Source organism: Erpetoichthys calabaricus, chromosome 10, assembly GCF_900747795.2.
Source record: "Erpetoichthys calabaricus chromosome 10, fErpCal1.3, whole genome shotgun sequence".
In the NCBI taxonomy this organism is placed as follows: domain Eukaryota; kingdom Metazoa; phylum Chordata; class Cladistia; order Polypteriformes; family Polypteridae; genus Erpetoichthys; species Erpetoichthys calabaricus.
This window is the reverse complement of record NC_041403.2, coordinates 167,792,121-167,816,840: the sequence shown is the minus strand read 5'-3', so window position 1 is coordinate 167,816,840 and position 24,720 is coordinate 167,792,121. Positions and strand designations below refer to the sequence as shown.

General features: G+C 39.9%; 1 protein-coding gene across 4 annotated transcripts in view; it reads left to right on the top strand.

The window, feature by feature from the left end:
- The window catches only part of cdc14ab (cell division cycle 14Ab), an 83,036-nt gene that overhangs the window by 7,396 nt on the left and 50,920 nt on the right, over positions 1-24,720 (top strand). For 2 of the 4 annotated variants that reach the window (XM_051933043.1, XM_051933041.1), the window contains exons 4-6: positions 6,051-6,095; positions 13,148-13,240; positions 22,956-23,035. In XM_051933043.1, coding sequence (XP_051789003.1) covers positions 6,051-6,095; positions 13,148-13,240; positions 22,956-23,035 — 218 coding nt within the window. The remainder of the gene's footprint in view (positions 1-6,050; positions 6,096-13,147; positions 13,241-22,955; positions 23,036-24,720) is intronic. The other 2 variants (XM_051933044.1, XM_051933042.1) reach the window with 1 other exon arrangement.

Below are 24,720 nucleotides of genomic sequence, written 5' to 3'. Positions count from 1 at the left end.
TGAACACCTATTGTGTCTAATTGCAATATTCTGTCTCTGTCCATACAGTTTACAGTATGAAGACTGATGTAAAACTGTTCCATTATTCATTTATGAAGATATGCTTAAAATTGTATCCACGGTAAAAGCTTTGTTTAGTTGCTGTATTCATGAAACGTGAGACAATTTAAATTTCAGTTAGTAAATATGGGATGTACTAGCAAATGATGCAGTGAATACTTACAACATTGAAGAAACTAAACTACAGGCTTTATATACGGAATCCAAATTAAAATACCTGATCTATGCAATGCTAGAATTGTCTGACCTACGATCATTCTAGCAATAAAGTTATGATCTGTTTAGCTGGTAAACTGCAGGCATTAACCAACATTATTTTTCAGTCTTTTTGTGTATTGTGCTTTTATGGAGCACATCATCACAAAGCACTTTACACACTAAGTGTGTGGTATTTTGGTGTATGTTGCGTCAGTGGGATTACTCACTTCCTGCCCATGTTTCAGTGTCACATTCATGCTATGAACTTCCTTTTCTATATTCTCCAGAAGGTGCACAGTCCTCTGTTACTGGTAATATTCTGCAGTCCTTTTCATGCTTGTGGAACCAGTTTGAGATGATGCCTGCTTTGTTACATTGCATGTTATCTTATTTTGTTTAAAAAAAAAAAAAAAAAAAAAAAAGAGCAGGCTGTGGCCATAAAGATGTGTATATAGTCACAGAGCCAGGCTTATTCTCTCTGTGGAATTCAAATGAGGCTAATTGAGTTTTACAAAGGCCTAATAAGTGCCAGGAAATCCTTACCCAAATTATTAAATCACCATCACCAGCAGATACCATTGACGCAAGGCAGAATGGATCCATGGATTCATGTTGCTTACACCAAATTCTGACTCTACCACCTGCATGTTGCATCAGGAACTCGGATCTGTCCGATCAACAAGCTTTTTTTTTTTTTCTTTCAGCAGCCATCTAGTTTTGGTGATCTGGTCTGTAAGGCAGCATTGGGGACCTGAAGTTGAATCAGTTATGGTTGTCCGTCTGCTGCTGTAGTCAATTTGCTTCAAGGACTAATGCATTGTGCCTTTCTGCACATCACTACCCTAAAGAGATGCTAGTAAAGGCACTTCTAGAGTTAGTTATATTGCTGAGGCGTCCTCAGATTTCAAGAAATTACCCAGGGCAGGGGAGATGGACCTGAAATAGTGGAGGTGTTCGTATGAAAGAACAGTTGCTTCTTCTAGAAATTATTGTTGAGTCGTGCTCACTTCTGGCAGCACCAAATTGAGGCGTAATGCACATTTTGTTTTTCTGTGCTGACATTCACTTCAGTGCACGCTTGTGTATAATGCAGGTGCTCTTAAATAAATCCAAGTTATTTTCATAGGAGTAATTTCTTACACCTTTGCTCAAATCCTTAAGTCTTAAAATTTAGTTTTTGAATTGGAACATTAAAGGAAGAAACTGAAAAGAGGCTTTATTAAGCAAGTGTGACACTAAAGGCCACAGTGTTTGCTTGGGGGTGTCAGGGCTGCACACCTCTAATGTGATGGGGCCAAGTTCAACACATGCAGCTCACACCTACCGTATGCTGAGAAGTTTAACAAGGAATTAAATAGCTTTCACAGAACAGGAGACACACGATCAGGAACATGCCCAGAGGAAGCCTTCCTCCTCGAAGTCCATCTTTACTTTGAACTTTTCAAGTTAGCCAGGAAAGCAAATCGGCCTAGTTTCTGCAGAAGCCCTAAGCCACTTTTTTTTAATCTATCAAAGACTTGGACTGGCGGCGTACAGACGTCAAAACGAGGTCAGATAAGATGAAGCACAACTGTGTTTTGGTTTAATGGATTGGGAATGCCTTGTTTAACTGTCTGTTGCTGCCATCTCTGTGGCTGCCTCCATCTGTACAACCTGATCATCAGTGGAGTTTTTAATACTAGGGTTGCCAAGCAGCTTTTAATAAAATTCATAACATATGTCTGCTTTCAGTGTAGCATTATCTTAATTGACCTAATTATGAATTCAGCAGAGTATATTTATATTCTCCTGTGTATTTTATTTTTCCTTCTTCAAAACCATATCATCAGAGGTACTCTTGTACAATTTGTAGGTCATTTTCTCAACCGAAACACACTACTTGTACTGTTAAGGGACAGTCATTCATATCAATATTTTTGGTAGTTCTGCAAGCTACACCATATAAATATATATAAACTTACATTTTTATATATAAAATGAATATATATGAATTAAGTGAAAAAATATTAAATGATTATTATTTGACATTTAGAAGTGGAGGATAGCAGGCTGACGCACAGTGTGGTCTGTTACTGTACTGTACTTTGTCTGCAGCGTAATCTCTCCAAAGGTGCAATAAGAATAATGAGCACAGGCTGCATAATATTTAGCTTAACTGAGGGGTTGTGTTTTGCCAGCAGCTTTCACGTGACCTAGCAGGGAAGCTGCATCATTTCTATTTTTCGCAACTGACCGATTATTAAAGCTGTTTTCCTGGCTGCCGTCTGACTGACCAGGATTAAGCTGCTGTCTAGTGTGACTCTGGTCATATTGGCCGCCATCTTACGAGTGAAGTAACTGTTTTGTGACATGCAGATGTTCATCCACAAAGTAGTTGTGGAGTTATTCTTGCAGAAAATGTGTGCATTATGGGAAATGGGTCTCTTTACTGTTGGGGAATGTCCTTTAACCTCCTGATACAGATGTCTCTCTCTCTCTCTCTCTCTAATAAATTTTATTCAGTGTTGTGGCTTGGGGGAGCATGAGAACAGGAGATGCTTTTAGAGCTCTTATTTTGAAAGCTTTTGAAGTTTTTCAAAAGCAGTGCATGTCATAAGTGTACAAACACGCATTTGAAATGAAACAAAAGTACTATGAAATTTTGTAACCACAAGTTAACAAAGTACATCAAAGGTAAGCCGCCTTAAACATGCATTTAAAGCACAGTCTTGCATTTCCAGTGCTCCAGGAACAGCATAAAACAAGAAATTGTCTGTTTTGGGTATTCTGTATTTGTCCACTTGGCAGGTGTAAGGATGAGGCCTAAATGGGTTAAAGTCTGTGGGAGAAGGACGAGCTTCAGCCTTTACTGAAACCTGGAGATGAAGTTGGACTGTCCCTGTTTTTTAAATGTGGTGCTCCAAGAGCTTGGGAGTTGAACGCTAGCCGACTCCCGTGGTGCTTTCAGTGTCATTTCCTCTGCTTAGTTGTTCAACACCCGGGCCTTGAATCTAAAGTAGCTTGTCTTGGTTAGTCTGTGATGGGAGATCTACTGTGTACAGATGAACTGTAACCCCTTCTCCTAATCTCATGAATCTATTTAAATTACAAAGGCAAACAAAGCTTAGTGACATGGAGATGCGTGGCTTGTTATAATGTTATTTTCCCTTTCACCATGACTTCACTACTGTAAAGAATGCTTTGAGCACCATTTGTCTCACTCACTTGCATGCTGCAGGAGAAGCTTGAATGCACGGTTATAGGAAGGAGAGATGAAAGGCAGTCAGTGCTGACTAGTTCCTAAGGTACTTAACCATAAATAATTTCAGTGATTTGCCCTAAGGGAGTGGCAGTAGATGGCTGTGTTGATATACAGTTAGGGGTTTATAGCAGGAAACTGTTTTATCTTGAAGTATAACAGTTTGGATTAGAGCCCCCTCAAGACAGTACACAGAATATGAAGTGATGCACAATAAACCTCAACTTCCAGAGCCTAGCACATTTCCTCGCCCCATTGGGCACACTTTTATTTTATTTATTTATTTTTTTTTTGACGTGCTTATGTCATGATTACTTTACCAGACAAGCGGCCTGTAGTTCAATTGAGTTTCTTTTTTTTCTTAAGTGCACTTACACTTATGAGCATAGCATTGTGTTCAGCAGTTGCAAGTATAGTATGGAAAAAGCAACCTCAACACGCAGCTTACATTTGAAACAGAAAGGACGTCTGTTTTATGCTATTACTGTAGTACATTCTGAAAAAGCTGATTCCATTTGAAAATAATTGTACTTGGCTGGAGGACTTCTAAAAAACTGGATCCACTTTTGTGATGATATAGCCATTCCAAAGCAGACCATGTGACCGCGTGAGCACCAGGAGTAGAATGAAAGCATTTAATTAATGCATTTAATTAAAATCAATACAAGAGAGCAGTATGATGCAGCCTGAGCAGGAACTCAAATAAGAATATCTTATGCTGAATGAAGCTTTAGCACTGATTTAAGGCCTTTTCACACAGGTTGTTTGTTTGGAACATTGTTTTATTTTTTTTGGAGAGAGTTATTGCGCTCATGTGTTCGAGAACAAATGGTAAATCTTCTTCTTTCGGCTGCTCCCGTCAGGGGTTGCCACAGCGGATCATCTTCTTCCATATCTTTCTGTCCTCCGCGTCTTGTTCTGTTACACCCATTACCTGCACAGGTGAGGTGTCCCCTTAATGAGAATACATTTCTGGTACAATGTGGCCACTGAAGGCACATTAACTTTGATTCTATGCATTCAAGTTCTCTTCCAAAGGCCACATTAACACATTTAATGGTCTATAGACAGCAGGCATGCGATTTGAGATTTATACAGAAGTAGCGTTCTGGGTATCGGTGGGTAAATGTGCAATATCATACATCAAATGTGCTGATGCACCTCTGCAGGCCACCACACACCCCCTTGGGGTCTTTATTGCTACTTTTTTGCTTTGCTGTTTGAAAGGTAACCAAACTAAGTGGAGATTGAAACAAAGTAACTAAATCTTCTGATTATGCTCAAAGCAAAGAGAAAATCGTTGTGAAACATCTTCAAATGTAAGACGGACCATCTCCAATATCGGAAGACCAATCGGTCCAGAATATGGGCAGAGCCTCCTGTTCTGGTTTTATTTATTCAAGGAGTACAGCTTATGATAACAGTTACTGCTCTGTAGCGTAGGTGCTAGTAAATTTGGTAAGTTATGGCTTGGGGAGTAAACCTTCTGTGACAGGATATACAGTATGAGAAGGAAGATTTAAAAATGGGCTCTAAGCTTAAAATAGTTCACTGGTCATAATTAAGGACTGGAGTTGTGTGGTGATCCGGACTGTGGAGTCTGGGGTCGAAGGTTTTATGTACAGACTCCTCAATTTATGGTACTTCTGACACCTCTATTTGTAATTAGACTAATATATTTGCTATGTTGATTGAAAGCATGCAAGAAACAAGACACTTCATCACCACCAGCGTGAATCAGGCTACTATTTAGCATTCTAACCTGTTAAAGCTTGGGTTTAAAGGCCTTAACGGATTTTTGTAGTTTGCAAACACTGAGTAACATTAAACATAAGACTAAAATTACAAATTAGAAGCTGTGTTTATCAAAAGTCAAGAAAAAAATAATCTAATCCGTATATGTGAAATTGGAAATTTCAACTTGTGATATTACAATTTTACATTTAGTCAGTTGGAATTGGTACATTTTTTAACCGTCTTGAGTTAACCCAATAATTGCTTCCATCTCGAAGGCCCTGGTGGTGACACTTTAAGTTGCTTGCTGCCGTGTGTTAAGTGTAGAGTAGTAAGGGACTGATTCATTTGTGATGACCTTAAAGAATTGCTGTAGTACATTTTTGTTTGAGATAAATTAAATTGACCTAGCTTTCAAGATCCTGAAGCTTTAGCAACCATCTTAATGTGTCAAAGTATGTTTTAGAAATGTGATGACTCGAGGCAAAATCCATGTCCGAGGTGACAAGTTTTAGAAGGATTCCCTTAAACTAAAATTCAAGTCTTTTAAGTGTGTATGTGTGTACTGGCTTCAAAAACACCCTTCACATTTTTTTCAGCAGTGACAATCTACTGAGCAGATTAGGAGCTACTGGCATTGTATGGTCTTATTTATTTTTTTTCTCATTCCAGATTGGGAGCTTCAGTTCAATGCCATTTGTTAAAGGTTTTGATGTATTTGGGGTTAAAAAAAAAAAAAAATCCTCTCTTTGAAAAATTCTGTTTTTCTACTTCAGGGGACTGTGCTAGATTGTTCTCTTATGTGTTTATGTCCACACAGACATCCTTTGATTCAGTGGCGGATTTTCTTGTAAGAGCGCTGCAGGTAACTCCTGAACGCATCTTGGTTGGTCTCTGTCCTGTGTTTTGCGCCGGACGTTGTTTGATGTTGCTATGGTTGATGCAGTCCTGTGTGTGTGTGTATATACTTGTGCTTATGTATAGTTTGACTAGCATGACAGGTGCAAAAGTTTAAAAGACAGTGTCGCAACAGCAACAAAATGAAGCTAAGCAGGGTTGCTTCACAGGGGATTGCCCCGCCCCCTCATTCTTTGCCTGCCTGCCTGGCCTTTTGAGTTGCGCTGCCCCCCTCGGAAACTAAGCAAACACAGTAACCATGCACTCCGCTTGTGTTTGTTCTGCCAAGCGTAAGCTTGTCGTGAATTTGTCTGCGTGGGTCGTATGCTTTTAGAAGTGGCATGGCTGTCTTGCCATCTCTTGGTTTCCGAAATGTTTTCACTCTTGCCACGTCAGTGTCTGTCTCGAGTCTCCTCTTAGATGTATGCTGGCTGATTGGTTTCCTCTGTCCACTTGCCTTTTTGCCTAAAAGATGTCTGGCTTACTTGTGCACTTTAAATGACTTGAAAGCATTCCAATGCAGTGATGCTAAGCCATAGCTGCTGATGGATAATGTTGTGTGGTGTGGCCCAGATGAATTTTTGGGCAGCTCTCCTTTATCAGGGGCATTTTTATTACTGCTGCTTAAGCTGGCCTCCTTTATATCCCAACATATTTTACGATTAATTCTCAATTCCCAGAACATCTTTTTATAGTTTGAGGACAAGCAGGAAAAGTGGTACAGTGATATTTGAATGTGTGCCCTTATGGCTTCTAACCCATCTGTTCCTGAGAGTCGGATGTTGTGTGGGAGAAGTGTTTGGTACATCGCTTGCACTTTATGAGCCACTGAGTAATAATGGCTACATTCCCTTAAAAAGGCAAGGTATTTTATTGGATACGCCAAACCTTTTTACTTCTGAAGATACTGAAATCTGTCTTGAGAGAGATGGTGCGCCCTCAGTACCTTTAGTGCTCCTTTTTCTCTCCCTCATTGTCATTTTCTTTAGAAATGACCCCATGGTATTTTATATCTCCTTCGTCTTCAGCTAGATCAGGACCATAACATGCTTGACAGGCATAAAAAGCTTCATGCCTGTCCTGTCAAGCTGCTGATTTGCTTTTTGATTTTGCTTCACTCTTTCTTTTTGAGCCAAGCAGCGTCTTCCTTTTGCTTTGTCCAGTTGTGCTGGGTCCAAACTAATGGGTAAGTTTGGTATTTCAAGTTGAAGTCCTGTCTTCACAGACATGATGTATAAGCATGCCAGACAAAACTGCGTTCTAAACTCACACTTTCTAAAAATTTAGCACACATTGGCGGTTTGCAATGGAGTGGTTGGGGCATGGAGGAAAAGCTTTAAAACCTATTAAATATGTCCACTTTTCAAGCAAGGACGGTTGCCGAGTATTGATCTGTGCCATCTTTGTTTCCAAATCATGTTTGTAACAACAAAGGAGATCTGGAAATGAAGCTCATGTTATCTTGTATTTCTGGTATTTTTTTTTTTTTTCTTTCTTGTTGTAAGGATCCATTTTCTATTTGCTTAAGTTTCCTCGTATAAATATAGAAGTAAATCAAATCAAAACTAACCATGCAGCACGAACAGTTTTACTTTGATTTGGTCTTTAGAGAGGAAAAAGCGGCCTGAACAAGGTGGTGTAAGGTAGTTGTGCAAGAATACGAAGCGGTGAGCTATCACGTACAGCTGCCGGACATTTAAAATGGCAGAATCTCATAATATTGGTGCTGCTTTGTTCAAATATAACTTGAATAATCTATTTTATGATTTGTGTGTGTTTAATCGCAAGGCACAGATTAATACTCTAACTATCTTGGCTTGAAAAATTGACATATTTAGTATGTTTTTAAGCTTTTCCTCAGTGTCCTAGTGTGGGCTGGTTTGATAGTGTGACAGGGGGCGCTATCGCTCCCTTGAACCCTCGGATCGAACGCCAGACTCCAGATAAAAGTCCAATATTATTTATTTGAACAATAATGTGCACAATGCACCACCACTCCACTATACTCTTCAATAAATCAATAATTACAAATCCAATAAACAAATCACAATCCTCCACTCCCAGATGCTTAGTCACCCTGCCTCCCAACTCCGCTCATCTGTCTGGGATCTCCCACAGTCCTTTATAGTCCTCGACCCGGAAGTGCTTCTGAGCCCTCAGTCCATGTGATTTATCCAGCACTTCTGGGTCAGGTAAAAACTCTTCTTCTTTATCCTGGAAGTACGTCATTCCCTCTGTTGCGGTGACTAAGACGCACTTCCGGGTTATAGGGCAAATAACAGTCCCTGGGCCTCCCTGCAGCGACTCCTGGCGGCCCCAATGGTATCCAGCAGGGCTGTGCATTAAAAGTCCACTGTCCATAATTCCCTGCTGGCATTCGGGGCACCTCCATGCTGCAAGGAGGGCTCCATCTGGCGGCCTGGGGGTATTGGCTGGGATGAATGGCCGGCCATATCTCACAATAGATATATATTTTATAGAAAGTGCTTAACTTTAGGACGCAATTTCATATGGCAAATGCATATATACCACGTTGGTGAAGAAATTCAACTTGAAAAATACTGAGCTCATCGTTTAAGACTACATCCACTCTTCTATGTTAGGAAAACTCTCGTTTTCACCTCCATTCTCAAAAACAATCTCTGTAAATAACCAAAAACAAATATGACAAACCTATTGGGGTGTTAAATAGGACGCACACACCCAGAAGAATCCTCAAAGGTATAGTAACACAGTGCGGCCAGGGTTTTTCTTGCAAAACTTTAGTGACCAATAAGCCGATTGGCTTTTGTACATGTGTGCTGTCTTCATACTATACAAAACGCAATTTAGTTGCACACTGGTAAGCAATACAGAAAAAAGCCATTTTAAAGCAACTATTCAATGTCCGCTATTTGAAATTGATTTTCATCAGTAAAGGGTGACCCGTCGTGGAATGAGACGTTGTAATGAGTAGAATCCAGTCCAAGATGGGCCTTGTAATGAGCGCAAACAAATTGTAGCCTGATTAGAGTTTGTTTTTCGAGTTCATTTTCATCCATCTACATTGCAACACTGAGGTAGCGTTTTTAGAAGTATACTGCTCTGGATAGCATTTTCAAATGTCATCTTTTTTTTTTGGGGGGATTAAAAATGCCAGGTAATGTGGGCGAAAGACCAAAAAAAAAAACAGGCTGATATCTGCATTTTATAATGAAAAAGTAGTGTGGATGTGGCTTGGGTGACTGCTCCATGAACAGCACCTAGAAGACTGGGTTCCTTTGCGGAGTCAAGGCTGTGTAGCTCCCAGCTAGCCAGCACATGAGGTTAGTGATTCATTAAAGCATTTAGTTGTGTGGCTTTTGGTGCCATTGCAATTGGAAGACTGGCAGGTGAAGCACCCCGATTGTGACTCTACTACCCCAGAGCTGCTAGTTTTTTCTACCTTGGCATTAATCTCAAATTATATATGTATTAGCTGGGTGTTAAGTGTTCACTGTCCTTAGCTGACCTGGTTATATAAAATGTTGTGTCTTGCCCTCAATACCCATGTGCTTTGCAACTAGGTTTTAATTGCTGCTCATCATGTTAGGGGAAAAGAACCATTTGAGTGTAAATGTAAAACCACAGGTCCACGCCATCGACGGCAGTGCATGGTTTCACCTGCTATTTTTAAGACCTGGCTATCTTCTTCTTTTTTAATACTGTACTGCAAACACATTTCTGTGAAGAATTTGTACGTCACCACTAAGGTGAGCCTAAACATGCTGGCTACTGATGCATTGGGGTGGCTGTGATGTCCTTGTTTTTATGGAGTAATGTCCCTGTGCCGTGTTTCACGGGGTGTGCTGCATATCTGGAATATGTGTGCAGTTTGTTTTGTCTGCTTGCTCAGTCTTAAGTATGCTCATTTTGTGGGTGTAATTGGGGTTTTCATCTCGCCTTTTGCACCCTCTACTTGAAAAGCAATGAAATGTAATGGGTGGGGAGGCGGTTGGGGCTGAGCTGACAATTTAAAGTTTTAAATGTTCATATTTTTTCATCTGAAGCAAAATGCACATCGCTGTGATATAATTGTTTTAATATCCCTGTTTAATGAGCGCTGGCTCAGGGTCTCATTATTTATTATCCCTCCAAGCTGGACAGATGCCTTTTGGAGCGTTGCTCTCTGGTATGAGTTCACATACGGTTAAGTACCCATTTAAATTGAAATGTGTGTGTGCTTTGTCTCACACTGAGATCTTTGCTTTAATAGAGGGTCTATAAAAGGTAGAAAAGCAACAAAATCGTTCTTGGGGTGGGACTGTGCAGAATATTACACTAACATCATCAGATTTTTCAATTCATGTGAAAGAGGCATAAATTAAAAAATTTTTTTAATAGTCCTTTAGTTTTACTTCTTTATGGCTTTTAATTAAAGGCAATTGCTAACCAGAACAGATGTTTCCTTGTACGTTTTTAATTTTTTGCAATTTTTGTTTTGTTTCATATTGTTTTTAAGAAGATACTTGTAGTAGAGACTAAAGAATTTCCACACCCCTCTTTTTATCCAGGTGTTTTGTTGCCTTTCTTCAAAGGCTGCGCTCTTGGTTGGCTAGTTGAGAAAAGTCTAAATATTTTTGAAAGGATTGTTAGCTTTCTTGTGGTTTCATAATGGAGATGGAAATCTGTCTCCCTGGAGTAGTAATGGCAGTGGCTCTCTGTTCATGCCGATCACTCAGTGTAGAGCCGTGTTTCTTAAACTTGTTTTTTTCTTGCGACCCAATCTTGTCTTTCGTAGTGTCTTTGAAACGCTGTCTTTGATGACCATCCAATAAGGACGAGGGGGAAGGGGGGTGTTGGAGTAACGCTTCCTCCTTAGAGAATTGCTGCCGACAGTCCTAGCAGAGCAATGTTGATCACTGGAGGTGCCCGGGGTGACCCATCACGAGAGACTTTGTAAACCATAGGTGACACTTTCTCATTAAATAAATACAATGGTGAGTCACAAGCCAGCATGACTCACAAGGTGGAAACCCGTGGCCACTTTTGTGTAGAGTAAGCAGGCTTCCACAAAACTTCCACCTCATTCTCCTGTACCACTCTAGACCTTAAACAATCTAGGGCTAGGGTTGGATGATGTGATAGCAGCCATTTTTTGCACCAATATGCTCCCCACACATCAGCTGTTAGGTGGTGAAGTGGTGTGAGAGAGAGAAAGATGATTAGAGATGGAAGATGATTAGGGCGCTTGAATGACTAGGCTGTGGTGGGCAGTTTAGCCTGGACATCGGGATACACCCTGCTCTTTTCAAAGGATGCTCAGGGATCCCTCAGTTTTACATCTCATCCAAATGATGACACCATTTTTACAGTACAGTGTCCCCATCACTGCACTTGGACATTGGGGTGCACATTTAGACCTGCTGCCCTCGCCAACACATCTTCCAACAACAACCCAAGCTTTTACTGGTTGGTCTCCCATCCAAGTGCTGGCCGGGCCTGAAAAGGCTTCGCTTCAGGTGGATGACCTGATGGTTTGGTTGCAGATAGTATGGTTGCTGGATGAAACATTTTGAAATTCTAATAACTTTAGAAAATTCCACTAACCCAGTATCAAACACAGGGGTACAAAGTCACAGCAGTGCATTGAGCAGTTGTTAAAAAGCTTAAGGTGGAGTTGAAGGAGCAAATGCTTGGTGACCAGCTTCTGTTGTAACCTCATGAAAATATTTTCTTTTTGAGAAGAGGTAGGCATTGGTTTTTGGTCTATTTATGAATCTTATAGAACTGTCCACATTGGCATAGTACTGTGGAAAGCTGGAACAGAGGGGTTTAAGCTGTCATCCATGGAATTGCCAAAGTGCAGTTTAAGGGAATACTCCAAGCAAATGTGATATACATTTTATTATTTTTTTTTTTTTTTTTAATTCTTGTATGTTGCATGCCTTTTGTGTTTTGTAGTAATGGGCGAGGAAAACTTTAATGCCACCCCTTACCGATCTTCACTAGGTGCCTGATTTGTGTCATGCCTGCAGAGAACTTTTCACACATGACTACTACAAGTGTACTCCATGGTGCAGTCCGCTCTCCTTTCTGCATGCAGGAATAATTTGACGTATATACATGTGCATCATGTTACGAACCGATTGATATTGTAGTCTGATTTGTACTCCGCAATGCGATTGTGCAAAAAAATAAAGCTTGCAGTATTTTTAGTTTTAGGGATAAATTAGTTCTCTTTAATGAGAATTATGAATATTTTCTGCATAGATTTATTATACGTCATGTCTTCACTGCTGGATTAAGACTATTAAGCTCTTCACTGTGTAGCACAGATCGGGAAGTGCAATATCTCAATAGCACGTAACCCCTCAAACCACCACTCCAAGTATTTAACACTAATCCCTTGCATGACAGCCTCTGTGGGTAGGTGTTAGTCATTGCAATAGCGTGATTTTTTTTTTTTTTCCTCGGGTTAGCATAGTGGCTCAGAGTTTAACACTGCTGCCTCTCAACTTGGGTCACATTTTTGTCCCCAGTAATCAGTCCAGCATGATTGGCTGGCTTTCTGGGATACTTAAAGGCCATTACACCATTATAATCCACTGAAAACCTGTTCGGTTTCTCCTTCCCATTTGACTTTAGTGCATGTTGCGGAGTTTACTGAACATTTTTATCACTAGTCATTGCTACAAACCACACAGGGTAAGTAACATTAATAAAAAAAATAACACTTTTGGGTGGAGTATTCCTTTAACAAGTGTGTTCACATTCCATGTCAATTGGCGCCGTCATCATATTTACATCATGTGATGTGTTCTTTTTGATGTGGTTTTGCTTTTTCCAAGTGGCTGTTTTTGGGCCCCATGATTATTTATTTATTTATTTATTTTTATAGCCTTTTATTAAGCCTACATTTCGCCCAAACTTTTCCAAATTCATGGACAATTCTCTTTTGCCAGGTGATGTTAAATTTGAAGATGTTTAATTAACAAAGCGTGGGCTACCTTTCATTCCTTCTGTACCATTTTCTAACTGTTTTTTCCCCTTTCTTTTTAGTCGTTTACATTGTCCCGAAAACGGATTGTCCATTATACCAGCTTTGATCAACGGAAGAGGGCAAATGCTGCAGTGCTAATTGGTGCCTATGCTGTGAGTACTTTTTTTTTTTTTTTCTCCTCCCACCTGTAATCTTACTGAAGACCATTAAAAATTCATTGCATGATTTCCAATAACAGATTATGGAAATTCAAATTAGATTAGATAAAATTTAGTCCCATGGGGAAATTCAGATGCATACAGCAGCAGAAACAAGAGAATACAGACTCCCAGAACTGATAGCAGCTAGTCAAATCAATCCAATTGTTAAGTAAACAAACTTAACGAGTGCATAGGGTGGAAGCATTGAAATGCCTGACAGCCATGAACATAAGACCCCCAGAGATGCTTCTTAGCACACTATGGTGGAATGGGCCAGTGGCTAAAAGTGCTTTAAGAGGGTGTCACCTGGAGGAGATTCTTCATGGTGGCATCCAATTTTGCCATCATCCTCTTTTCCACAACAGCTTCCAGTTTATCCAAGCTTTCTTGGTAAGTTTGTTCAGACATTATTCACCTTAATGAAAGGTTGTGTGTTGCATATGTTTGAGTCTGTCCAGCTCCTAAATGTTATATACCTTTTTTGGTATGGGATTTGTAAAAGCAGTGCTGATGTTTGTGACACGCCATCTGTTGGAATGACATTTTATTACTGCATACATTGCAAAATACATTCTTAAGTGGTGCACTGCAAACGTTAACTCTGAATATGTCAAGGTCTATGTCGATCCCATCTTAGACTAGAAGCACAGCTATTAAACTTAAAATAAGGTAATCAAGGTGATGCTCTCCAGTGGAAGTTCCCAGTTTTAGACCAAGCTGTTATCCAGAAAAAAGTATAGTTTACTTATGGATCTATTCTACTTTTTATGAAGATCAAAAGAAAACTGCTTAAAAAAAAAAAATGCCCCCCACCTTCAGATGTTGACCAACTGGGTCTCTCAGCCCTTGAGTTACGTTGCTTGGCTCTCGTCTCCAGTGTTAAATCACCTTTTTCCTCGCTCGTACACTAGCTCAGCACATCGCTATACCAAGTCACCAGGCTGTCAGTACAATTTCTTCATTTATGCTATATATCTTTGCCAAAGTCCTTGTTAGTCAAAGAGGCCGATGTTTTATTGTGCAGAAGTTTTGTAAATTTTAATAAGAAAATTAACGAGCAAAGGAGAATTTACTTAAATGTGCCCTTTAAAGATTCCAGTTGACAATATGGAAGACCAGCCTTGTCTGGCCTATTTTGGGTGGAGTCGTGGTGGAATTTTACACATTGTTGCTAATTCTGAGTTTTACTTTTTTATAAAAAAAAAGAGTAGAAATCTCTCCCTGGGCATATTCAACAGTTAGCCCTCAAGTCAGACGCTAATAAGACTAGAAACTACATGTGGGAGTGTAATTCGTGTTCTTGGAAAAACACAATGTTCCAGAATTGTTCAGGGCATAGTAAAGAATAAGAAGTTTGGCCAAACATCTGGAGCTACAATACAGTGGCACAGGACTGTGGTGGGCAACTGCAGTTCCAACTGAATATAAGGAAAATTAAAAGTGTTGCCTTGAAAGTCAGAGGTTTAACACTATCTGGCATTTTCCCCACCCATCCTTAGTATGTGTGGAATGTGAAGCTATTGCAAATCACTTGGAAAATGATATTTACACACATGACACAGTTCTACTCAAACAAATACATAAATGCTGATGAAATCAGAGGAGCGAGCTTAAAAAAGCAAGGGTACAGTTACACTTTGTTATAAATGATCATTTGTTGCCCTTGACGAGGGTTTGCATTTATGGCAGAGAGAGTACCAGCAGTGATTTGGGAGTGTTGAAAGCTGCAGGTTTTAGCTCACTGGATTGTCTGAAAGGTGTGGTGCCTTTTGTAAACTTTGTTGCTTAAGGTACAAATTCACTGATCTGACAAGCCCTGCTGGAATTTGCCTTGACCTGAGCCTTTCCACTTGTAAGGATGAATTTGCACAGGTAAAGCATTAAGTTATGTTGCTAGTAGAGGTGTTGAGCCCATATAAGGGGCAGCAAGGAGAGTAATACACCCAAAAATTAATTTTGTCAGCATGAACTGTGTGTTAGGTTTAGTCACCAATACATTTTCTAAACCTGCTTTTCCAGAGTAGGGTATCAAAGAAACTGCAACCTACTCCAGCAAGCATTTGGTGCAGGGCAGGAAAAAAAATCCCATTGTGGAGAAAGATTTGTGGGAATGAAGAAAACAAGTTCTATATTATGTTTCTGCCTTTTTTGCCTCAAGCCACCAACTACATATTTGTGAAGAACCTGAAACCACCGTGATGCTCAAGCATTTAAGCCCAGTCTGTTGTCGAGTCTCTAATTCTGCATCACACTGGCTGCACAGATACATGTGGTTCTTTTCACCTGTCCTTCAGGAGTTTTAGAGGAGTGTTTAATAACCGGTAAGAGGCTTAGCTATCAAATCTTCAGGCTGGAACGTTCATGTAGTGGTGATTGCATCAACGTTGAAGGAAGTGCATTGGCTAACCGGTTTCATAAGAGGGACAGGCCTTCCACGCTTTAAACCTCGCCTCTGAGGAGGATTAGAAGAATGTCCTTGTCTGCCGTAAGAGGAATAAATGTTACTTCTACATTTTAGATTATCGAGCATCATTTTTTTGCATTGCAATTACGTGGCAGACTTGGTTATTGTCAGAAATGATTAACATGAGAGAGAGAGACATTTTGGACAATAGTAATTACTGCATTATGAGGTCAAAACTCATGTATATTTTGCCATTATAAAGGGTTCCTACCCTCCTCTATGGTCACAAATTGTGGGTAGTGACTAAAAAGAACTTGATGGTGGATACAAGTGGCAGAAATGAATTTCCTTTGCAGGGTGTCTGCACTCAGCCTTGAGGAATAGGGTGAGGAACTCTAAGTAGAGCCACTGCTCCTCCACATTGAAAGGTGGTTTGGCACCTGATTAGGATGCCTTCTTGGTCCCTCCTTGTTTCAGGAGGCGAGCTTTGGTTAGGCCCAGGACATGCTGGAGATGTTATATTTGGTGGCTTACCTGGGAGCGCCTCCGTTTTGCCCCAGAGGAGCTGGTCAGGAAAAGGGATGTCTGGGCATCATTGTCTAGGCTGCTGTCCGGCGACCTGCACCAGGGTAAGTGGCAGAAAATGGGTGGATGGGCTGTGTCTTCAACCTGTGATGGAATGGTGCCCAGTCCAGGTAGTGTTCCAGTTTGATATCCAATGATTGCTGGGAAAGGTTGCAAGTGCCCTTGACCCTGCACTGGATAAGTGGGATAGGAAAATGGATGGAGATGTTACTTGGGGGGGTACAGTTTTTCATATTCTGTATTCATCATTTAAACTGATACTTTTTAAGTTGTATCATTTAATTTTACGTCAAGATGTTTTCTTATCAAGAATTCTGACGTTAACGGCTGCGCCATCTAGCGGCACATTTGGTCTCTGTGCATCCCTCTTTACCAATGTTTCTTTAAATTGTCAAGACATTGCTGAAGTGTCCAAGTATTAGAAAGCCGACTACTTTTATCGTGTGAAGGGGAACTGCCATATGGATGTAAAACGTGAACGACCCAGTGCACATGACTGGCTTTCCGTATTTGTGGTGCTATTTGCTCGCTTTCCGACTCACAGTAAGATTTCAGTGTTGGTCTTTCTGACTGACTGGTTCTATTTGTTCGCTTTCCGATGTATTGTAAATATGCTTATTCAGTATGTACTACCATGAGACACATTATCATTGTCCTGCTTTTCGCTAATATACCCATGCCACCAAAAAAGACATGGCATTAAAAAGTCCACTTCCGATGCCACAAAAGTCTATTTCAGGGCCATCTCAAACATTGCGCAAGATGTCGACATGTTTTCATAGCAAGAATTCTGCTGATTCTGAATGATTTACCCTTTGATTTCAAAAGGCTACAATTTCTTATTTGTTTGGGTTTTGCTATGTGAATTTTTTTTGCAAAGGATGAAGTGCAATCACTCCAAGTTAAAAGCATCAATTTGGAAAATCCATGCTTTTCACACGGACGACTCGACGTAACATGTTCTACAGTGGGCAATCCTCACAATTTGTTCAGTTTCTGAACCCCATGACAACACAAAAAATATACTGTATCCAAAGCCTCTAAAATGACCACTTATATTACCCATTATAATAAAATGTCGATCAGAAAAATGTTGGTTCGATTTCTATGTTCGGTTTCTTTCATTTGGGAAATTCCTCCGTTATAGATTCCCGGGCAACGGCGGGTACTCCTGCTAGTTGTAATATGAAACGGTAGTTGAGTGTTAATTGCACAAAGTTGAGAAAAAGCTAAAATTATTTTAATGACATTAACTCTACGAATAGTAAGACAATATTAACAACTCTTAATTCAAAAGGCTAGAATATTAGTTTTATGAAATTTAGTTAAAACTTCATGGGTGTTGGGGAATTTGCAGTATAACCGGTATTAGCATTCAAAATACGCTTGTATTAAACCCATAAAATGCTGCAAAATGTAGACAGTCTTTTGTTATTTCATTGAAATTGTTTTTTATATTTAATGTTAAGCAGTTCATTTAATACTGTACAGTTAATTCTTAACAGGGCGTCAATTATGCTAATTAGAAGTTAGAATTTTGACGTGACCCCAGTTCTTAAATTGAAAATCCATCGTTCATATACTCATAGTTATCTTAAGCAATTACAAAAAGTTAATGGAATGAATAATTAAAATAAAGTTTATGCAGTAATTTATTAACCAATTGTATTGGCAGCTTTCGCCACAAGAACGACACCTACCTTGAGTGACATATAAACTATACAGCAGTTATCTCTGTTTATCATAGGATAAAATAGATTTTTTTTTTATTGTCATCTAACAAGATCTGGCTAGCTAGCAGAAGCTGTGGTCACTTTGCAAAGATTAACCTTAATTTTGGCGAACGCACACATCCTGTGTATGATCTGTCTAATCCTCCACCTTCTAGTGCCATTCATCCCTCAGGTCAGAAGGGCCATGTAGAAATGGACCCTAGCAAGGATGTACAAGCCAGTCCCACGGGACACTGTCTTTTATACTCTTGCAGCTCTATTCACATTCTCCATTGGCTGTTTAGACTGACCAATCATTCCAACGGCATCTTTTTTGAAATGTGATAGGACAGCATCAAATCTGCAGCAGTAACCCCATGATGCCACCGTTGTTTGTGAATGTCTTGTGTACTTGTAGTACATCATTCTTCTCTTTGAAGCAACCTGAGAATATATAATTTCTGTTCTGTGGTGTTTTTTTTTGTGTTTATCTTCTGCCTGAAAACTTGAAATGACTCCATAATACTTTAATTGAAACATTTTAACATTTTTACAAGACTTAATGGGAAGGTATAGTCAAATAAACTGACCTATTGAGGAAGTAAATAGCTGAGCAAGTGTCATTAATGGACAATCGCACAAACGTCCATGTAGATCTAGCTAGGAAAGTGAAGGTGGTTGAGTAAATTGATGCAGTTATTGTCATCTCCTGGAGAGCCTGTGGCAGCAGCTGCAGCGCATATGAGGCTTGCCTGCCAACACAGCTGGAATCAAAGCAGTAGCGGGTTCTTTTAGGGCATGTGATGTTGTGGTTTTCCCCATCTCTGTATTGCAGTTTTTTGCTTTATTACACTGCAGATTTGTTCTTAATCACTTATTTTAGATTGGTGATCTGGGCTTTTTGTGTGTGTTTTTGTTTTGTGCCGATTTAAATTTATTTTCTACTGTCCTTGTCACGTGTGTAATCTGCCCATACATTGTAAATGAGTCATTGTCCTGTCCAATTTCAGTTGGAATCTTGCCTACTGTATGTTTGGGATTAGCCAGTTTTGTACCTTTTTTTATGCAGCCCGCTCCATCCCTGCCAAAACGAAAAACTATTAACACAAATTAGAAAGTATGGGTGCGGCACAGTGGCACAGTGGTAGCGCTGCTGCCTTGCAGTTAGGAGACCCGGGTTCGCTTCCCGGGTCTTCCCTGCATGGAGTTTGTATGTTCTCCCCGTGTTTGCGTGGGTTTCCTCCAGGCGCTCCGGTTTCCTCCCACTATCCAAAAACATGCAGGTTAGGTGGATTGGCGATTCTAAATTGGCCCTAGTGTGTGCATGGTGTGTGTGTGTCCTGCAGTGGGTTGGTGCCCTGCCCAGGATTGGTTCCTGCCTTGCGCTCTGTGTTGGCTGGGATTGGCTCCAGCAGACCCCCCGTGACCCTGTGTTCGGATTCAGCGGGTTGGAAAATAGAAAGTATGGGAAATATATTAAATGAACTAAAGGATACCAAATGGCACACAGATGTATTTGTAGACCACACAGGTTGGCTGACATCCCCGCTGGGAAGCTATTCTGGAAGGATGGTTGTTTGTACCCTTTCTGGCCGAGAGGTCATGATAAAGAAAGGTCAAAGGAAGACTGCTTCCCAGTTCATATATTTTCCCTTTAAACAGGATGACGGAATCCTTCTGGTGGAACTCCTCATTGGTACACCTGCAGAGCCTATTGGCAGATGTAGTCCTGATAGACGGCTCCTGTTGGCTTACATGGCTGATGTCTGGTAGGGCTTCCATTGTGTTGTGTAGTGGTTCTGGAAGTTCTCCCAGTTCTGGGCATAAAAGAAGGCGCGTCACCTGCATCTGGAGGGTCAGATTTGGAAGGTAGAGGACCATTCTTGCTGGGAGGTGTGGAAGGAGAGGATGACAGAGGAATTGTTATACTATAGTGGATGGTTTTCCTCCAGGCAAGAGGACACCTGTTGAAGGTATTGTCACAAGTAAAAGAACCTTCATTTGAACCTGTGACTGTCTGCACATTGTTGTGTGTGGAATTTAGGGCTTGCTGGTACCCCCATAATGGTCACATTATATACATTTAAAAAAGGAGCATTGAAATTAACAGACCATAAGAGATAAGCAATGCACAGAACAAACTGTCTTCCAAAATGAATAAATCGCAAAGACCAAGTCCACAACTGATACACAAGAGACGGTTCACTTTTTAAACGATTATTGTAAGAAGCAATGTGGCTTTGATTGTAAAGCCATCGTTAACCTGTCTTTAACTGACGCGGTTGTAACTGTCTGAAAATGAAAGGCAGATAATCTCCAAGAAAAAACAGAATGATCTCACCGTGTGTGTCATGAAGTTGTTGCAAGCTGAGGGAGCCTTGTCCAAGATGAGCATTCAGGTGGCCACCTTACCGACTGCTTGAGATAAACAAGGGTAAATTCCTGATGTTTGGATTTAAAAACGGCATCCAGTAAAGCATGGTTTCCGTTCAACAGTTTGAGCCAGTTTCCAACCCTGGAAGTATTTAAACAACCTTTAGCAGAAGTTTGAGGCAAGCCGAGTTTCGCCACTAAAGCGGGAAAATGCTGCCAACCCATTTCCTCTTCTGCCTTTACATTAATATACTTGTAAAAGGGCAGCTACAAACATTTCTACACTGAACATAAATATTTATTTTCTTTGTTGCACTGCTACAAAGTGATATGAAGAATTTCTGATGTAACCCTCATGTTCAATATTTGGATTTATGGTAAATTTAACAAAACATTCTCAGGTCCACTTAATGCAATGTGGCAGGCCAAAGGCAGTGATTAACTCTGCACGTCACATAAACTGTTCATGTACTGTAAAGAATCAAATTCAACTGATTGTGATGCCAGTTCAGAACTGCCAGCTAATCTAACTGGCATATCTTTAGATAGTAGAAGGGAAATTGGGGTACCTGGATAAGAAAGTCTGCAGAAATGGAGGATGTGCAAGCCTCATACAGAAAGAGACCGTGAGCAGAACTGAACGTACAGTAGGGGTCTGCATCTGTGAGACAGCAGGGCTAAAAAGAATCCAAATCAATGTGTGTTCCACCCTAGGGAAAATAATCTGTGTCATGGTGAGGGCTCAATAGCTAAAACACTGCATTTATAAGCTTTTTTGGTTAGATATGACATTTCAGTTGGAGATTTATCCGGGCCTGTTTTAATGGTCTTTTATTATAGTTGAATTGACCTTTTTGTATAAACCCAAATCTATGCTGATGCAGTTCTGTAGTCACTCGTTCAGGTCTCCTTAATAAACTCCATCCTCTCTCTGTCTCAAGTGCTTCCTTGAGGTTGATAAACTGGCAAACAAATGATCTTTGGCTTTTATGTTTACTGAGACCACTGGCTTTCCAGAAGGAAGGGGGGCAGATGGCCAGCTAAATGAAAGTAAGGAGCAATTGAGGGGGTGGCAATTTTTTTTTCTGTACAGTAAGCTCTGGGATTTGTCTTTTTTCATTCATGCAGAGTTTAATACAATCCTGTGCAAAGGCATCCAGTATTGCCGCTGTAAATATTTGATGATCTGAGCCCAGCAATGGCAGGCCCCTTGTCTGTGCTTCAGAAAGCATTCTTTGATGTGCTGCTTCCTGCATTTTGTGTTGCCTTAAAGGCAAATCTCTTTTTTGTGAAAAGATTGTAAAAATGGCCATGAAAAACTGTGACATTGACTTGGCTTTGGAATGCTCACATATTGAAGTGGGCTTTCCAGCCGAGTTGTTTGTAAAATGTAGGTCAAGAGTGTTGTCCATTATGTGAGGTTTTAACTGATCATGGTCTGTGTGTAGATGACACCCTGGGGTGTGCATTTCATTTCTGTTGGACTTTTTCTTAAGTAGATGTGCTTTGTTTCTGTCCTCATAATTGTTTAAGTCTAGCTAATAACATTGTAGGAAACTGGTATTGTTTAGAATTGCCAAATGCTGTGCTTTCTAGAACATTCTTTAACACGGTAGAAGCCGTAGTTTTAGAAAAACATAATAGACTGATTCGTTTTTCCATTGGAATAATATAAAATGTTCTGTTTCACAAACTCCTAGGTCTCTGTACACACATGCTGTTTGGTGTAGTCTTGGCAGGGATCTGTGTGACTTGGTGCATTTTGGAGTTCCAATGAAGTCACCTCGGCACACATTAGGCACAGGATTAGACTGCACACAGAAAGATTCACAGAATGCTGTGCTGTAAAGTCTGTGATCCTGAGAGCTTGAAGTTATTTACTCCAAATGCAGCATTGTGTGATGCCTTCTGGGTGCACTGTTTCTCGATCTTGATCTTCCGGCTGATTATTCATAAAGTGACCTTTTGAAATCAGAATTCAGTTTGGTATTACTCCCTACTCTCTTCTGTTCCTTTTCCGGTGTCCTTTTGGTGGTGGCGCATCTACCCAAAGCACCATGATGTTCCATCAATGATGGATGGATTAAAAGCCAGAAGTCTGTATGACCATCGGCATCAAGTGACTCCGTGAGAACCCTAACTACAAAGAGGACTATTTCATTTATGTTAGGTAGAATGCCCAGAGGGGACTGGGTGGTCTCGTGGCCTGGAACCCCTACAGATTTTATTTTTTTCTCCAGCCATCTGGAGTTTTTTTTTTGTTTTTTCTGTCCACCCTGGCCATCGGACCTTACTCCTTTCTATGTTAACTAATGTTGTCTTATTTTAATTTCTTATTTTGTCTTTTATTTTTCTTTTCTTCATTATGTAAAGCACTTTGAGCTACTTTTTGTATGAAAATGTGCTATAGAAATAAATGTTGTTGTTATTTCAAGAAATTGGGCAGATGCTAGGTGCTCATTGCCTTCTAAGATGGAGTAAGGATGTTTGCAGTATGTTCCAGCTCAATCTCCTAAAATCAAAAAACAAAATACTGGTATAGGTATACATTATATACAATTTGACTAATCTTAATTTTCCTTCTCAATTTTAGGTGATTTACTTAAAAAAGACCCCAGAAGAAGCTTACAGAGCCCTGATTTCAGGATCCAACGCATCATATTTACCATTCAGGTAACAGCCTTTCTATACCCTGAATTTGACCTTTTTGGGTTGGCCCTTAAATGAGGCTCTCTCGGGAAGCTGCCAATGTGGTTTATCAATTTAAACATTAAAGGAAAGTACATATATTAAACTAATTATAAAATCTACATCAGGAAATATGTAAGGAAAATATTTATATTGTACAGGACTAGGATTTTCTAAGCTTTCTTTACAAAGTGGTTGATGTAGCTTGACAAAGCTAAAAAGTGAATTATTTTGAAAATTAAGCAAAACTCTGCATAGTTTCACAAAGATGAAAACTTGGTTTCTCTCAAATAAAAAAAAAATGAGTAAAGGAAAATGTGCATTGTGTTGATATTTGTTTCTCTTTACATAAAAGTTTAACCTGGTCAGTATCATCACTTTCCTTTTTATTTGCCTTTCATTTCATAGTAGCTTGAAATCTATATATGTAAAATATTAGATAATTATCTAAGTGCTATCTAATCATTTTTTTATTAACTGCGTACAATCTGATGATGCATTCATTTTTTAAATGAATATCATTAATTTGCTTTTACTATTTGCCTTTCATAGTAGCTTGAAATCTCTCTCTCTCTCTCTCTCTCTTAGATAACACTTAGATAATTATCTGTTTATCTATAATGTAGTGCCTTTCATCTGTCTGTCGATCCATCATAATTTGCTTGAACATTCTGTTTGGTTCTGAGACTTCTCTCATCGCACCAAGTATTGTAGTTCACTTACGGCAGTGATTTAATAAGCGCGAATTGAAGAGAGAGACTGCAGGACCTCAGGAGTAGAGAGCCAGTCTGGGCCGTCCTCACTCATGCGCCAGCCTCCGTTCGAGTCGTGTATGTCTGTCTGTCCGCTTTTCATGAGAGAACTACTTAACAGGTTTAGATTGGGTTTTTTCGTTTCTATAATTTGCTTGAACATTCAGGTTTTTGTGACTTACAACAAGAGAATAAATAAGTAATTCACAGCACAACTAATTAAACCTAAGAACCTAGAGACAAATTTGAAAGTGCTTAAATCTCCAAAAAAAACTGTCTTTTAAAAACCGAAAAACCTGGTGGCACACAGTTGCTATCTGAAATTGTACACTGGACAGTCTCTGTACTCCTGACTCAATCATTAAGGCTTACAGCTTCATGCATTTTGCTGTTTAATAAATGCATGCTAGAGAGAAAAGGTGTGGAGGTTTGAGTGGCCATCTGCAGAGTGTGGCTAGCTTCCCTCCCATGTTTACACTTCCATAAAGGTGAATCAATTGAAGATCTAAAGTTTATGGCAGGAAATATGTCAAGTTGTGCAGCACAGTGCTGCCCTTCAACAAGGAGACTGGGGTTTGTGTCCTGGATTCTCTCTTCGTGGAGTTTGCATGTTCTTCTCATGTCCCATGTTGTTTGGTCAAAAACACATTTTGTGTCTTAGTACAGGGGCAGGCAACGTCGGTCCTGGAGTGCCACAGTATGTGCAGGTTTTTGTTCCAACCCAGTTCCTTAACGAGAACTCAATTATTGCTGATGAAGCACATATTGCTTAAGTGACATTTTAATGCTTCATTTTAGTGGTCTCGCTTGTTAAGGTTCTCCAACCTTAATTGCTTATTTCAATCTTAAACTGCTGCATTCAGTGTTTTAATTGCTCCTTATTAGCAATAAGATGTAAAACAGGGGTAGGCAATGTCG